The 16,910-nt window shown below is 37.4% G+C and overlaps 1 protein-coding gene across 2 annotated transcripts; it reads right to left on the bottom strand.

Moving 5' to 3' along the window:
* Positions 1 to 294: 294 nt before the first annotated feature.
* Positions 295 to 16,403, bottom strand: rhot1b (ras homolog family member T1). 2 transcript variants are annotated; one of them, XM_028017503.1, is made up of 20 exons: positions 16,009 to 16,402; positions 15,415 to 15,473; positions 15,252 to 15,333; positions 13,390 to 13,433; positions 13,244 to 13,297; positions 13,052 to 13,104; positions 12,794 to 12,902; positions 11,670 to 11,771; positions 10,951 to 11,049; positions 10,739 to 10,847; positions 10,509 to 10,629; positions 10,336 to 10,420; positions 9,197 to 9,342; positions 7,243 to 7,343; positions 6,898 to 7,028; positions 6,100 to 6,183; positions 4,551 to 4,673; positions 4,261 to 4,463; positions 3,021 to 3,143; positions 295 to 1,342 (listed from the first exon to the last, which is right to left on the bottom strand). In XM_028017503.1, exons 1-20 carry the CDS (start codon positions 16,043 to 16,045, stop codon positions 1,225 to 1,227), a joined length of 1,983 nt encoding a protein of 660 aa, XP_027873304.1. In that variant the 5' UTR covers positions 16,046 to 16,402; the 3' UTR covers positions 295 to 1,224. The 2 variants fall into 2 exon arrangements, with proteins under 2 accessions (XP_027873304.1, XP_027873305.1); XM_028017504.1 differs by lacking the exon at positions 3,021 to 3,143 and having other exon boundaries at positions 16,009 to 16,403.
* Between the last annotated feature and the right edge of the window lie 507 nt (positions 16,404 to 16,910).

Consider the following 16,910-nt stretch of genomic DNA (forward strand, 5'->3'; position numbering starts at 1 on the left):
AGGCCCAAGAACAAGTACATTACAGGAGATCAGTAAGTCCGTTTCACATAATGAATTGAGCAACTGAAATAAACTTTTCAATTATCTTCCTCTTTATTGATTATGACTGTGTGCGCTATATCAATCAGATGGTTTAAAATCTTTTTTCATCCAATACTGCCCCCTTGTGCATCAGAAAAATTTTTTCTAACAATATTCAGGAAAACCAAAAGGTAAAAAAACAATAGATATATTATTATGTTGCATTATGTTCACTAGAACCTGACAGACAAAAAAGAACACATTTTATTCCACCACATTTTATAGGCATTAATTTATTGTAAACGTTCAGAAAGATGGGGCAGAAGAAATACATAAATACTGTGGCGGCATTTGTGGCCACATTATTGCATTTTCAGAGACAAGGAGAGCTGATTCTCGCAACACTCAGTTATTATTCTCAAATTGCACTATCCAGCACTCAAATGAGTGGCATCCATGTTTTAAAAGAACTGGAATAAGTTAACATTGCTGTTTTTTGCAGGTCACAAAAACCTGGCATGCCTAAACACAAGTGTGGCCACTTCCTTAGTACAGAAACACATGCATACATTAGAAGTAAAAACTGACCTTTGCAGTTAAACATAAAAGAGCAGCATAGTGTTTCTTTTATACACTCACACCCAATGATGATTAACTGGGCTGTGCAAACAAGACAAAAATGTGTGGAAAGATTTGGCTATTTGTCTCTTATTATTGTTGTTGTTGTTTGTCCACAAGCATGAGCAGAAAAGCCATTTTATGTTATATACACTATTTACAGACCTCAGACAGCCCAAAAACCATTATAATGCAATTAACCTCTATCACATCAGCATGCAACCAAAAATACCTTTATCTAACTCATGGCATAGCCGCAGCTTATCTAGATCTTTATAGAAATATAAATAGCTTTAGTTATTTTTATTCAGATTAAGCAAATTATTATATTGTTACAAAATAAATATTTTATCCACAAAATGAGAAACACAAGTGGAAAGAATCAGGAAAAAGTAGAAGGTTTATATGTGAACACATATTTTCTCCATCAATTAAAAGGGACTTGTAACAATAATCTATAGGTTTTAATGAGATTCTTCAAAAATCATTATATTCTAAATGCATAAATGTCCAAATGTGTTGATCGGTCAAAATTGGCCTTTTTGGGTACCATGGTAACAAAAGTTGGATCACTTTACCAGGTGATCACCGTGTCTTCAGCAGTAATCTGTATACGGCGAAGCCCAGTACTGCAAACACGGTGGCCCCGACACTTGCTCTCAGCCAGAAGGTGGAGCTTGTCAGGTCTTCTTGGATTATATGCCTGTTGAGCAAAGAGGCAAAAATAAATACACAGACAGAAGGAAACAAAGAAAGACATAAAAGAGATGTGAACAGTGAAAGCACCGGAAGGGTAAAGGTCGAGTTTATGCATTACAGATTTGTCAAAACGATGTTAGATGCACCAAGAGATCAGATGATGACTGGAATCTGTCAATTTTCATCTTGAACCTGACCAGTAAAAGGTGGAAGTAACTTTCAAACAGGAAACCATATTTTGTTTCTGGTCTTCCTGTTATCTGGTTCAGAAAACAGGAAGGCCAAGCGCATTCTTCTTCTTCTTTAACTTTTATTCAAACAGGACTCCTGGAGATCAAAGATCTCTTTTACAAGAGTGTATTGCAATAAAGCAGATTTGTTTTTATCATTGTCAGTTTCCTGTCATGGAAATAATGTAAGCATTTCAAAAATCTCAATAGTTGAAGAAAGGTTCTACATCCTCTGGGCAATATACAAATAGATACTGGTTTTATTAATGCTAGCTACATTACAACAACTTCTTTCACTCACACCATGTGACGTCTCTGCTACTCTTACCCATCAACTTTAACTATTGCAAATTCATTGATTTTTCTTGTTGGCAAGTGTTTTCAGAAATCTCATAAAACTTTGTTTTCTAAAAACTTTGCATGTCCATGACCTCTTTGGATCAGTTTACTCATAAAAGACTGCGTGAGAATGTATGCCCCTCTTCAAACTAAAATAACTAACCTATCAACTACCGGTAGACAAATAACTAAGTAAGAGCCAATTTTATTTCTCTAAACTGCAAGTTTCTTTAAACTCCCCTTTGCCAGAAGGCATCCATTGCATCTGGCAAAAGAAGCACAAAAAGACTAAAATCTACAAAGTCGCAAAACAGCAAAGGTATGAAAAGCCAGAGAGGGATTATTATCCAACACTGGATGGATAGAGAATATGTCTTAAATGCCGTTTTTAAAATTTTTTTTAAAAGAGAAACTGGGATTGGGCATAGTTAGTAATGCCAGGTAAAAGCTTTTCAAAACCAGAAATTGGCCACAAAAACCAAATTCTGATTCACTGACTATTTGCGATTTAAATATTCACTTCTTTCACTTTACCTACTGCCTATTTGCAATACACATCAAATTGGCAAATAATAGTCTAAGCAATGACAGTAGCAAAAATAAAAGAAGAATCAGAAGAAGCAACTGAAGGTGAACAACAAAACATGACAGAAGCTTTGAAATGTGAAGACACTGAAGAAGCAGGCAGGCAGAGAGATGAGAGGATTAAGAGTTAGGACATGAGACAGCAGGACTAGAAATAAGAACTTTGTTAGATGTAATTTATATAACAATGAACAGTTTGAGCAGCTTACAATCCTTGTCAACAATAAAGCCTAAAAGATGACGCTTATAGGCCTTTACAATTAAAATCAAGATAAACATAACCTGTCAGGAGGGAAAAACAGGACTATCCAACACCAAAAAAAATTATGTTGTGTATAATTTTAATAATTTAAAAACAAAACTTGCCTAAAAAATCCATATAATGATGAATTACTATCAATTTGACCAAAGAGTCTGATTAAGAATGACGAATGAAGGAAGCAAAGTAGGGAAACGGGAAGACAAGCATGCGCTGGTGAGGTCAACACATAAAAGAAGGAGAAAAAAGAAGAAGTTTCCATTAGAGACCTTCTGAGCACGACAGCGTAGAGTTTGGCCCTGACGGTCTGCAGCAGTTCAGAGTTCAGGAGGTTCTGACACAAGCAGAACGTGCACCGGTTGCAGGTGCACATGCAGCGCAGCCGGGCGTGGCTGAGGAGAGAAGCAGGGAGGACACACACCGGCACAAACACACCAACGTACAGGGGGCGTAACAGACAGACAAGAACAGGACAAACATAGAAGAAAAAAGTTCAGTGTTTAAATGAGGTAATCAGGTACTCAACAAACACAGAAGTATTTCTGAGGTTTTCTGCATTTAGAAAAACAATCCATTGTTGTTAATGTCCCTATAAAACATTACAGGACGCAGAGAGAAGCGTATGAAAGACCACTGTAAAACTACCCAAAAGAAAATATGTTGATGTAACAGAACATATGAAACAGAAATACATGAAACAACTAATTCCCGTTCACTAGCACAGGCTGGGAAAAGGGAATTATATTTTACTTAGTTTCACTCTTAACTACAGGATGAAAGATGGTTTGTGTTTCCAGTTAAAAACAGCTTGACTGGCTACATACGCAACCCAAAAGCAACATCCCAAACCCAGCATTGTGAATGCATGAAGAATATAGTGCATGATGAAAAAGAGTGCCACCTGCAGCTGTTACATCATACAGCGCTGTTACATCATGCAGCGCTGTTACACAGACTTTTCTAGTTAACCGGTAAACGGTGATCATAAAAGTAAAAGCATTCCCCATTTTCTCTCTCTCTCTCCGTTTCTAACAGTTAATTTCTGCAGGTAGGTCAAAGCTGAAAAAAATACTCTGGGAGCATATTATCATAACTTCACATTACAAATTATTACATTTAAAAGGGCAAAGATATAAATAAAAGTCAGACAACCTATAAATCTTGAAAAAATTGTAAATAAATAAATCACAATCAGCCAGTCTATTGTTCTTTAAACCAGATAAGTCATTTTAAAATGAACGTTTTTGACAAGCAAATGTAATTTAGAGCTCCAATATATCCACTACCATATGTGGGCGATGGTGCATCATCTGGAACCAGTGCCTGCCTTGTTTGATAAACAAATCAGATTATTTGTACCTTCCCTTCTTTTTCACAACTTTCTGCTGTGTTTTTTGTTGCCTTGTTTCTATTTTGTTACTTCTATTACTTTACATTTTCCTCAATTCCAGACACAGAAGACAGTGTAGCCTACAAGCCTGAACACAAATGAAATGCCGGCATACATACGGGTACATGGCCATCGTGGTTAGCTTGGTGTAGATTTCTCTGTTTGGTTCAGCTGCCGTGTTACAGGTGAAGGACTGCGGAGGCGGCATCTTGTGCCTCCTGCAGAACTCCAGAGGGCTGCAGCCGTACATCTGCTTAACTTCGGGTAAGTCCGACTTGGCTGCGATCATCATGCACGGAGTCTTGCTGTCCATGAAGTATTGCTGTGGAAGAGATGAGACGGAGAGATCTTAAAATCCTGAGTTTTGGATGGAATTCTACTGATATGTGAACAATGCACAGCAATCCACCTTAAAGACTTTGGCGCAGTATTCAAATGAGTAGGGGTTGCTGACGTCATACACCAGACAGATAATGTCGCAGGCCATATCTGCATCAGTCAGGTAGTCGAAGTCTGGGAATACCTCATGAAGCTGCAAAGGAATGGCTTAATCAACCATTAATGTAGAAAAAGCCGATCATAGTTTATTTACTCTGTTAGGCCCGTATGATTTATAAATTATTGAAAACAGGAACAAAATAGCAAAGTAATTGCTTGCAATAATGTTCACAGTGAAAAAGCAAGAAAAGAGTGACTGTGTTGGTCGTTGCAGTTTCCTGTCTGTATGTTGTGACCGGGTCAGGTAAGGTTCTGCACTGTTTGAAACCGCTGTGTAGGACAAACCACAGCACAGAGCAGCATGTTGCTATGACACTAGTCATCAAAAAAGTCTATGTTTAACTAAAAATGTTTGGTGTATGAAGAGAGGAGTTTCATTAGCACATAGTCTCTTTCTTGTTGAGCAGCCGCAAGAAAAACAATAAATAATTTTTCGCTTTAGTTTTAAAACATGGAATTTGAAAAAATATAACTTGAAATACACAAATGTAACTTGGGTAAATTTAAGCATTAAGTTAACATAAACTTAATTTGTTAAGTCTTACTGTTATGCTCTCACATCGGCGCATCAATATATTTTTCTCCTATCCCTTTTGCTTAAAAACTCGCTTTGACATAAGAGGAGTTAAATTGACCTGATTGTTGATTTTGCATATTAAACTGCTTAAATTTGGCTAAACAGTCTCAGTCTGAATTTACTCCATGTCTTAAGTGCTATACCTATGTGCCACAAAACAAAAAACCAAAAAAAAAAATCTTTCGTATAGCAATTTCTGCTAAAATAGTGATTATGACTTTAACTGTAAAAAATTTGGAAAATAATATTTTTGCTACTCTTCCTGCTCATAAAAGTTATGATTAATTATGCTCCTCTATAATGTAACGTGTTCTGTTACTTGCAGATCATTTCTACTACTGATGAATTGCTAAGTATATATACAAGCTGTTAAAGTCAATGAAAACCATAGATCTGTATGTTGCGGCCCTTGAATCACTGACTCTATTCGCAGTCTATGACTTGTGAAGCTGCCCCAAATTCATGATTTTACTTTGCTAGGAGATTAATTTGGATTAAATTGTTCTTGTGGAAAACCAACTATGGCTCCAATTTTTAAAAAACAATCTTAATACTTTTGTCAAACTGAAAAGAGTATGCATTACAAAAACATCAAGTGAACAAGATAAGAAGCTTATATAACTGGCTCTAATCACCTCATGGTGGCCTTGTACAAGTATAAGCATCATGCACAACATCTATACATTTACAAGGCTAGCTTAAATGTTGTTGTTGAGTAACATGATTTTAATTTTCAAGCTTTGAACTTCACCACATTATATGTTCACATGGAGTCTTGGAATGAAAATATGAACTTTGGTGACATAAATCAATATAACATATGGATTACTGAATATCATTAAAACCCACACAATGGAAAATATATAGAATTTCAAATACTCACCAGAAGGTATTTTTCCTGACCGTAAACATATGTTGTGCTGATGGCGTAGTAGGATCTATGCTCCTCTTTAATCATCTTCTGTCGCTAGAAAGAAGTGGAATGTTACATAAACATATCTACAATCCCTACTGCATAAAATAAAAATAGGTCATGTGAATAAGTAATATAAAACTACAAGGCTGAAAGGTCAAATTAAGAGAAAAAATCTGACAGTTATACATCTAACAATTATATGACAAAATACAGAAGGTAAACTTAGTTAAATTACATAAATAATGTGTCCAAACTTTAACTATAAACATAAATTGTTTATTTTATCATTATTTATTTAGAATATGAAATGGATGCCTAGTTTCCCACTTATTTCAAAATAAAACACATTTCACACTGTCAAATAAAACTGAAGGAAGCATAAAACTAATGTTTTTTTTTTTAAAATAAAATTATTAGTAGCTAAACGGTTACTAATAATCACCATTCTAGAATGAGGGAAAATCTCAAAATGCCATACAGGTGCATCAGGTCAAGCAAGTGGAACTTTTTTAAAACCTGTTGTTATGACCCAGTCCAGCCATAAATACCAGCCCTACTTAAGGTTAATCAGATCATTACACTTTCCCACCTTTCAAGCTTCTCTCACATCAATTTTAAGAAGTGACTGCTGCCTAGTATAGCCCACCTATTGACAAGCGTATTATAATGAGTTAATCCTGCTAATCACGTCACCAGTCTGTGGCTTTAATATGCTGCAGCTGATCTGTGTATTCTCTCTACGTTAACATTGTTTCCGGCGCCTACCACGAGGTTTCTACCCAAGAAGGCCTGCAGGAAGCCGCTCTTCCCGCTGCTCATGTCTCCAAACACGTTGCAGCGGAAGACGTTGCGCTGAGTCTGTTTCTTCTGCAGGTCAATCTTCTTAGCTCTGGTCGCTGCAGGGGGCCAAAGCACACATGCAGGTATCAGCGGATCAGATCAGGCTGCTGCCGGACACAAAGCAGCTAGTGACAACAGAAACATTATTGTTTAACTGCTGCCGTTGTTTTCCAACACCACACCTGCGAGTTTTATGCATTATTTCACAGAAATACAACTTTACTGTATTCTGTTTAATTAAGGGAAAAACACTGCACTGGTAAAATTCACCTGTAATTCCTGCTGTTTGGGACTCCTGCTCAGCAATTATTGAGTAGCCAAGGTAGCCTAAATACTCCAGGCATCGCTGGACATCCAAATAAGTTGTTAACCTGCAAAAAAGCAAGATGAATATGATCAAAGAATGAAGAGGTTGAAAGGAAAGATAGAAAATGACAGAACAAGGGAGACAGGAAGGATAGAAGAGGAAAGAAATTAACATGAAAGCAAAGGAGGAACAAAAGATACAAGGAATTACTGAAGAAAAGAAGGAAAGACACAAAGAAGAAAGAGAGGTAGGATATAATTAAGGAATGGAAGGATAAGTACACAAGGAAAAAGGAAAGGAATAAAGGGTGGATGTAAGAAAGAAAATGAGATAGGGAGGCCACCATAATAGAAAGAATAAGGCAAAGTGTGTAAATAGAAATATTTTTCCATACTTCATTTTATCATGACTATCAAGACCTAAAAATATTTTAACCCCAGTCTGTACCCTGTTCTTTTTTTTAAGAACTGGACAAGAGAGGGTTTTTTTTAAGAAAAAAAACCCTCTCTTGTCCAACATTACTGAGTTAAAGTCTGTCAGAATGAGCTCAATAAAAGGAGGAAACCAGTAAAAGATAAACGTCTGATCTTTCCGTGATTCTTACAGCTCTATGAGTCTGATATAATATCCCTCTCCAGAGTTTAAAATGGCTTGAGCATGCTTAACATTTCCTTTTCCTGTCAGTAAACCTAAATCTATTAAGCTCCAATAAGCTCTGGCAGCTGACAACACGTGCATTTCTTCCTGCTATAACCCTAATAACATGGTAATGTGGCTGCAAATTTAAACAGGAGAAGCAGGTAAAGCAGGGGAGGAACAAATATCAGAATGGTGCAGAATGCCAATTCTGTTGCTTTAAATATTGTTATAAACAAAGTACGGTAATCACTAAGGCTGAGCTGCGGCTACCGACCGTTTGTTTGGCTAAGAACTGGTCCAGTTGGATCCTTACAGGCCTCCCAGCTTCTGACGTCTGACCTGCTGCGGCTTAGCGGGAAGCTCTATTGCTTCCTTTCTGCTGTCGTCACTCACTTTGTTCCTTGTTGTTTTTTATTACATTTTTTACATGGGATTAATGGCTGATTCTGTTCATTTTGGCCATTAAAGCTGTTTTTTTTTTTTTTTTTTTTTTAAATTAAAGCACAACTGAAACGTGTTCACTGCCACTTCCTGTTCTCTGATTCAGAGCCCTAACATAGACATACATAGACTAACCCTACATGTATATGGTTAGTCTATATAACCATATACGGTTATATAGACGCTATATATAACCCTATATGGTGATATAGGGTTGTGGGTAGCTTGTGGGTAGCCCAGCTATCCACAGCAGAAATCATTCAATAAACTGCTAAAACACAAAATCTTACTTAGTATTTTGGGGCTAGATTCTAGTGCTAATTCCTTATTACACTTGAAATAACAGAAAACTAACTTAAAAGTAACTTCTCAGCAAGACTAAGTAGCTTACTTTAAGACAACAATTCCTTAATAGTTCTAATTCAACTGGCTGAATATTTCATATAACAAGACATTTTGCCAATGTGAAATAATAAGCCAGTAGAACTAGTATTTCTCATTTATATTAGGTAAGGTAATTATATTTATATATAGCACATTTTCAGCAACATGGCAGTTCAAAGTGCTTTACATGAATTAGAAGGAAATACAAACAAAACAACAAAACCAAAAGAAAGAGAAACAAGAAAAACTATATTAAAAGTATAAAGCTAAATGTTGGTCTAAAATAATAAGTACTCCATAATTATTAAGGAATTGTTGTCTTAAAACAAAATTCTATATCTTGCTAAAAAGTTACTTGCATGTTAGTTTTGTCTTATTTCAAGTGTACTAAGATATTAGGCAGCATAAAGTTATGTGTTTTTGCAGTGTTCTCCTCCCATCTGCAGTACTTACGTCCACTGTGAGAGGTAGCCCTGGTAGGTGATCCAGCCTTGGTCATTGGTGCAAACAGTGTTGTTGACATCTGGACCCCAGGGCATGTAGGGGAAAACGTCAAACAAGTCCCTCAGCTCATCAGGCGACAAGGCACAGTCACGATCCTGTTAGTCATTAAAGGTTTTTTATAAATACGGTTGTCCAGATCTCTAGTGCCATGGGAAAAATTTTCTTGTTTTTCAAATAATTTTTTTTTATTGGTCTGATATAATATTATGATGTTAAATGTCATGTTTTCATTAGCTGTAAGTGGGAAATCATCATAATTAACAGAAATAAAGGCTTTCAAAAATCCATGTTTGTAATTAAACTATATAATATGTTTCACTTAAATGGGCTTTTTCATATAATTCCAATTGATTGAATGGGTCTGTAAATATTCTTGTAGTTACAACCCAACCTGCTGGTTTACCCTTGATCTGCAACATTGTGTTGTATTACATAAAGTCTATGACTCCCAGGCTGCTAATGCTAGCAAAAGTTTAGTTTAAATGCTAAACTTTTGCTAGAATTGAAAGTCCATGGTTTTCAACCTAATCAACCAACATATAAATAGAGAACTTCACTATTAATTCATGACAGACATATGCAAAGTGTTCAAATATGTTCAAACCAGGAAGGATAAATACAGCTAAACTATGGACAGGAAAAAAGTTGAGAAATATAGATAATTTGTTCAATTCAGTTTTGTTTTCCATACTATCCCAGGCCTAGAAAAAAACCCCCATTAATCTCAAAACCACCATAAAGAGGTGAAGAGAAAATGAAAAACCTGAGAGGAATCCATCCTCAGAAAACAAACCTGACTGGATGTAGCTACACATTTCTAGGTGGAGACTAATCACTACAACATATAAGCGGCACGATCTGCCACTTTCAACCTTTGACTTTCCCTTCTTTAACCTCCGGCTTATTCTCCGGTAAATCCTGCTTCCGTGCCAGCAGGTTAAATCGCTCCTCAACTCCTCGGCGGTGGGGGGGTATTGGCAGGAGGAGAAGTATGTTGGTTTGTATTTCTGGTACTGAGCAGCTTCCCGCGAGTGTCTTGTCAGGACAGAGGCTAAAGCAAACAGAAAACAAGCTGCGCAGGGTCGTACCTTGTCATGTTTGTCAAAGACGCTCTGCAGGAAGAGGTAGGCATTGTGATTGAGCTCTGTGGTGCAGTCAGGAGGAATTTTCAGCCTAAAAAGAGCAAAGCGTTAGCTCGCATTTAAACACAGAGGTAAAGGTTGCACTGTATAATATCTATGATACATCAAGTGAGACTCACGGGGGGAAGAGATAGTCCTGATTTAACTCCAAGTCGTCATCATACCCGAACCTCCTAAGAACTGTCCAGGTCGTTTCATGACGACCGCGCTGAATAAACAGCGTGTGCAGAAACAAGAAGCCTGCAGGGGGGGCATAAAGGTGTGAACGGGCCAAATACAGTCAGGAATAAAGCAAGGCTGGCACATGCATGCATGAAAATGTAATTAAAGACAGATCATCGGTTCCAACCTTTTAGAGTGAGTCCATTATGCTGCACTCCATCAATCAAATTCTTCCTGACCACGTTTTTCACGTCCTCCAATGCCTGAGGCTCCAACGGGCTGTTGAAGCACACTCGCTGACACAGAAGAACATTTGTTAAAACTAAAGACACTGAAAGTTAACTTGCAGAATTTTGCGTCTGGTTGAAAAAACAACAAACAAACAAACAGCCAATTCACCTGGAAGAAGTTGAGCTCATTATCATTGAGGATTCCATCATTGTCCAAATCCGACACTTTGAAGATTCTGATCAGCGCTTTTACACAAAGAGGCTTCATCTGGAAGGACAGATTCAAGTAACAAATTCAAAATTAATAATAATAAAAAAAATACACTTAGCCAGCCAGAAACTAAGTACTTTTATATCTTTTATGACTAGTGTATCTAAGTAGTGGCAGTTTACACCAACAACACCACTCTTTGGTGTGTAGGTTAGCAATCTGCTGTATCACAGATTTCAAAAATAAAGTCTTTTGAATCCCAAAAAAGCTTCGAAAAGGAATCTATTTCCAATGGAGGATAATCAGGTGTTCATTCACACTGAGCTTTAAACAGAAACCTGAAGTCCTGTTAGCTTCAGCAGCTAACAGGATGCTGAAAAAGCTTTTAACTCTCAGAAGAGTCCAGTTCTGTCTGTCTACACAAAATACGCACAGCATACTGTTCACTGTTAGTATCTTGAACTTCATTTGTGATGCTAATTACTAGTAATCAGATGTTTAATATTCAGAAAACAGGATTAGATACTGTTTTTGTTAAGAGTTCTTAAAAGAAAGACCTGAACTAGCAAAAATCAGTGACCAGAAATTTGCCACTAAAATTCTGATTGTTGCATCTATATTCAGCACCGGTCTTGATGCAAAGTAAGAGAGGTGCATAGTTTGTTCCTTTTGCTTACGTCTTTTTTCTCAGGACAGTAGAGGGGACCTGTGGGATGGAGAACTGCCTTTTGGGCATAGTAGAACAGCTCAGAGATGTTCTTCAGGTTCTTTGCCGAACACTATGAACAGAAGAATAAAACAAAACTTATATGTTCGTGTTTTTCCTATGTTCTCATGCAGGTTTGAAGCACTGAGAAAAAGAAGCACTGCTTAAAGAGCTGCTCTAAGTAGCAGTCAGACAGGGTATTAAGACACGCGATTCGTCTAAGCAACGCTTCAGACTAATTGGTGCGTCTGAAAAAACAGCCGCAGGTGGAGCTTTGCTTAGAGATCATCAACATATAAGAACTTCCTGTCGGGAGTCAAGACAAACTGAGGAAATGTCAAAAATGTACTTTTTTTCTAATCTCAAAAGAAGACACCGAGTGATTTTAAGAAAAATGTAAAAATTCACAATGAGCTCAAGTGTACTAACATGATAAGAACACAGTTCCCTTTGGGCTGAAAAGCAAAAATTTAAATGTTGAAAGATTGGACTTATATAAAGCAATCAGATTATATAGAGAGAATATGCTGACTAAATGAGACAGATGTATGTTTCGGTAGGTGGGAAAAAAATAGTTTTGATAACAACCATTAGATGCTACCTACTTGCCAACTTGCTGTTTGGGAATGATGCCAGAAAAAGCATAATGGTGAGGAGTTTGTTGAACTCTACTGGGACTTTAACAGGAACTAAAGCACTTTGGTCAGGTGAAACAAATACTGAGTGTTTTCAGAAACAAACACTGCAGGTTTATTTGAAACAAAGTGTTGATTTAAAGTATGGTGGAGGATCTGTCCCAGTAATGTTGGCCTGTTTCTATAGCACTCTTGTTAGATTTCATGCCACTATGAAATCTTTGAAATACCAGAAGAAAATGAAAATAAATAAAAATCTGGCATTATTGGATTTTCAGTGGGGTTTTTTCAGTGTGAGATTATGCAACTGCATTAAAGGATGAATTTATTTCAAAGCCTTTTACGGTTTTGTACCGGGGATGAAAATAAATTCAGAGGATGTTGTGTACATAATTTGATTATGTATTTATCATTGAACAAACTGTATGATATTATTCTTGCAGACGTTACACTCTCTCACCTCAACACATGTCTCTATTTCACTGTACTGGTTCATAATGGGCAGAATGGTCTCCATGCTGCTGTGTTCCACCAGGTCTGACTTGTTCCCCACCAGGATAAGAGGAACTCTAGGCACATTAAGACAAACATGTCAAAAACCAAAACAAATAGTAATAAAAACATGGAATTTCTCTTTCTATATAGTTTTTTAATGTCTTAGAGGAGCAGTAGCTAATTTCACAATCTGCTCTCCGCTGCATGGTTTAAATGTGCACACCTGCTATCCTTGTCTGTGTTCTCGGTGATGAGAGGAATCCAGTGGTTTGTCACCTGTAAAGATATTTAGGACAGAATATATTATTTCTCAAATTTTTAATCTTCCAACAATCACACTGACGTTCTCATGTGCTGAAATGTTTAACTGATATGTAAGCAAATTATGGAAATGCCAGCAGCAGAAGAGGCTCGCCTTCTCGATGGATGTCTTGTTGTTGACAGCGTAGACGATGCAAATCACATTTGCCTACAGGAGAGATCAGCAGAGTCGGCCATTAGGCTTTCGCCTGAAGTTAAACACTTTGAGCTGGCTGAGCTAAGCATAATTCACTAAACAACCTTAGAGATCTCCTGAAACAACTGCTCGTCTGTCTGCTCCGCCTCTGTGGAAGGAGCACAGGTAAAGCATCTTACAAAAGTAGTCGTACCTTTCACATTTTGTCATGCTGTAACCACAGACTTTGGTGTATTTTATTAAAGTTTTGCGTATTAAATCAACACAAAGTAGTGCCAAATGGTCACCAAAAAATAAAAGAGACACGCTATTTATATTTAACATAACAAATCTGCTAGATACAAGCTGAAATTCCTGATACCCCAAAATAAAGTCACCTAATAAACTCTTTGAATAAGCAAATAGAGTCCACCATTTGTAATTTCATCTCAGTATAAATCCAGTTGTTCTTTGAAGACCAGCTTGGTTTGTTAGAGAACATTAGTGAACAAACAACATGAAGACATGTAGAACATAGCAGACAGGCAGGTCAGGGAGAAAGTTGCTCAAAAAATCCTTCAAAAATTAAGAGCCATAAACAGTTTGACACAACTGCAAACCTCAAACAATAGTCTCCCATTTAAACAGACACACCGAGCAAAGAGAAGCAGTTCAGAGGCCTGCAGTAGGAGCGAACAATGTGCATGCAAAAATGTACCACAATATTTTGTGATACTTTTGGCACAATAATAAGTTGTGATAAATAACTATCTACTTTACTACAGTCTTTTTTAGGTGACGATATGGCAGTGACTGCAGTAAAAATCCCACAAACAAAAATACAGCTCTTAAAAACATGCCATTTGAAATAGGCTTCTTATTTTTACATAAAAAAGTGCGACAGACTGGCGACCTGTCCAGGGTGTACCCCGCCTCTCGCCCGGAACGTAGCTGGAGATAGGCACCAGCAACCCTCCCGACCCCATTAGGGACAAAGGTGTACAGAAAATGGATGGATGGATGGATTTTTACATAAAAAAGTGAGATTTGTATCATTAAACTGCACACAATAATCATATTTTCAAATGTATCAATGTTCTCATGAAACAAATGGTGGGAAAAATAGCAACTTAAACAATTCTGAGAATATAGGATATTTGGAGTATTCAGACATCATTAACTGGAGCTTATCATTGTCATGATATAGACATATTCTTATCATGACAAGCAATTTCTCAGTAAATTATGAAAGATGATGGTGGCAGCATAATGGTGTGGGAATGTATTTCTTTAAGGAAGGACATGGAAGTTGGTCAAAGTTTTTGGGAAGATGGATGGAGGTAAATACAAGGTAATTCTGGAAGAAAAACTGCTAAACTCAGATGCTTTCCATCCAACCTAACTTGAGCTTTTTTGCTAAGAAGACAAAACAAAGATGTGAGTCTGTAGTGAAAAACATGGGTGGAAACAAAACCAAAACACAGTTTAAGAAATTGTTGATTCTGAAAAGCTGAAATCATATCTACACTATTGTTAAGAGACAATGTGTAAAAAAAACTATAAATCATGCATAACTTTACAATTATGCATATTTATGTTGGTCTATCAAAGCAGTCTGGAGCCTTAACTATGCAAATAGCTATTTTTGCACTAAGTCCAGCTAGATAAAACGTATTTACATAAAATATATGCATTAAAAAAAAACATTTATAATTTTTGATAAACATCTATGAAATAAAATTAGTCATTTTCAGCTATCCACAATTTTATTTCTATTGTTATAAAATAAATAAAAAAGATATGACATGAATTTGCATGCATTTTCTTCAAAGCAAGTTGCAGACCTCTGTTCATCAGAACAAATCCTAACAGAATAACATAGCTGCAAAGTAACAAAATAAAAAACTTCAAGAGGTATGAATGTTTTAAGTCACTTTATGGGGAGGATAAAACACAGATAAGAGGGACAGATCTGGCCTCTTTGTACCTGAATAGTCCACAATGTGTGTGGGAACTCTTTCTGGTGTCACATCTGCTGGTATGGTGATCTCCTCGACGCGATAGGGAACCTGGACCAAACAGAAAACACTCATTACTGCACGTTAAACTGGTCAGTAAAACGCAGCAGTGTAAAAGTAAACAGCTCATACCACTTCTGGAAATTCTTCGCTGACCAGGGACATGATGAGGGACGTCTTCCCCACCTTGGCTGGGGAGGGAGGTTAGAGATAAATGTTGCATTTGAGCTGAAAATCCTCATTAAACATAATTCACAAATAGATTAAATTCATTAGAGTGCATTTGCTACGATTAGAGGGCATCACTTAATTGTTTAAACATGACGTCACTGACCCACACTTTTTGAATTTATGAAACTATATTACAGAAATAAAATATGTGCATAGTTCCCTTCATCCTGTCATCCCCAAAAGCTGCAGCTAATCACTTGCATTAATAAAAGCATGCAGGAAAAATGTTCACAAGGAATAATACAAGGGTAAGTACCTACTTTTAATAATAATAATAATAATAATAATAGTGTGTGGAATAATTACAAAACACCAGTTAGATAATTCCAGAGTAAAATGAGAGACAACCACTGAGCCTCCATCATCATCATCATCATGATCATCATCATGAAGACATTCAGCATCACATGCTCTGGTGGGAGCATCTGTGTCATTTAATGTGAACAGAGGCTGACTCTGCAAACACATCGACAGCCAAACCAAAGCTTCACTCACGTTCCCCCACAAGCAATATCCTCACGTCCTTGCGCATCTTCTCCAACGTCTTCAACAGAGTCGATGCAGAGGTCTGCGCTCAGCATTCATGCTCCTGCCCCGGTGCAGAGGAGCGGGGGGACAGCCAGCCAGCTCACCGCGGCCTGGCCCGCTCGCTAACGGCTATGTCCGCATTTCAACTCCGCTGCGCGCTGATTCTCAGCGAGCGACGCATCCCTACATGTCGGCACTGCACAGCCGGTTTTAACATCCGGGGTGACAGAAGGGTGCGTTATAAACTAATACTCCGCCTGGCCGCCAGTCTCAGCCGGACAGACATTCAGCTCCCAGCTGTGACGAGACAGCGAATCAGAGGACGTTTCTGCGCCCGTTGCACTGCTTCATCGGCGGGTAGAGCTCCGCCACGCCTCCTCACTTCAGCTAACACAGGATTAAACATGTCAAATATTTCAGATATACGTACAAAGTACTTGTCACTTTTGCAACATTGAAATAAACACTTTTAGAGTAGCTTCAAAATAGAACAGTTTATTTGTGTTGTCGGTCATTTGTCTTAGTTGGCTTTCTCTGGTACAAGAAAACTGCATCCGAGTGTGTCATCTGAATATTTTTTACATCTTTACAGAAAGGTTGGTCAACTTGCGCCAACGTGTGGCAATAAATGAAAAACACCATACACAAACGTGTGGAGGAGAGGAGTTGGAAAGCAGATGAAAGCAGGACGGTTCTGCTGCTGGACTTGAAGAAATTTAATATTAGCCAGTGGGTAAATATTGTGTACTGCACCTCTTCTCATGTTAGATTTATGTTCCAGTAAGAGGTCCTGAAAAAAAAAAAAGTCAAACTCAAATCCAGTTCCAAAATTTTTATCTTTATGTTCACAGATATGTAGTTCGTTTATA

The sequence above is a fragment of the Xiphophorus couchianus genome, chromosome 5 (assembly GCF_001444195.1).
Source record: "Xiphophorus couchianus chromosome 5, X_couchianus-1.0, whole genome shotgun sequence".
Classification (NCBI taxonomy): domain Eukaryota; kingdom Metazoa; phylum Chordata; class Actinopteri; order Cyprinodontiformes; family Poeciliidae; genus Xiphophorus; species Xiphophorus couchianus.

What these genes read in the sequence shown, in the direction of transcription:
- rhot1b (XM_028017503.1), bottom strand. Translation starts at nt 16,045, where the DNA reads ATGCGCAAGGACGTGAGGATATTGCTTGTGGGGGAAC. An exon ending in TCTTGGGTAGAAACCTCGTG is followed by an intron (nt 6,184 to 6,897) that starts GTAGGCGCCGGA and finishes ACTTCTTTCTAG; the next exon opens with CGACAGAAGATGATTAAAGA. An exon ending in ACTGCGCCAAAGTCTTTAAG is followed by an intron (nt 4,464 to 4,550) that starts GTGGATTGCTGT and finishes TCTCTTCCACAG; the next exon opens with CAATACTTCATGGACAGCAA.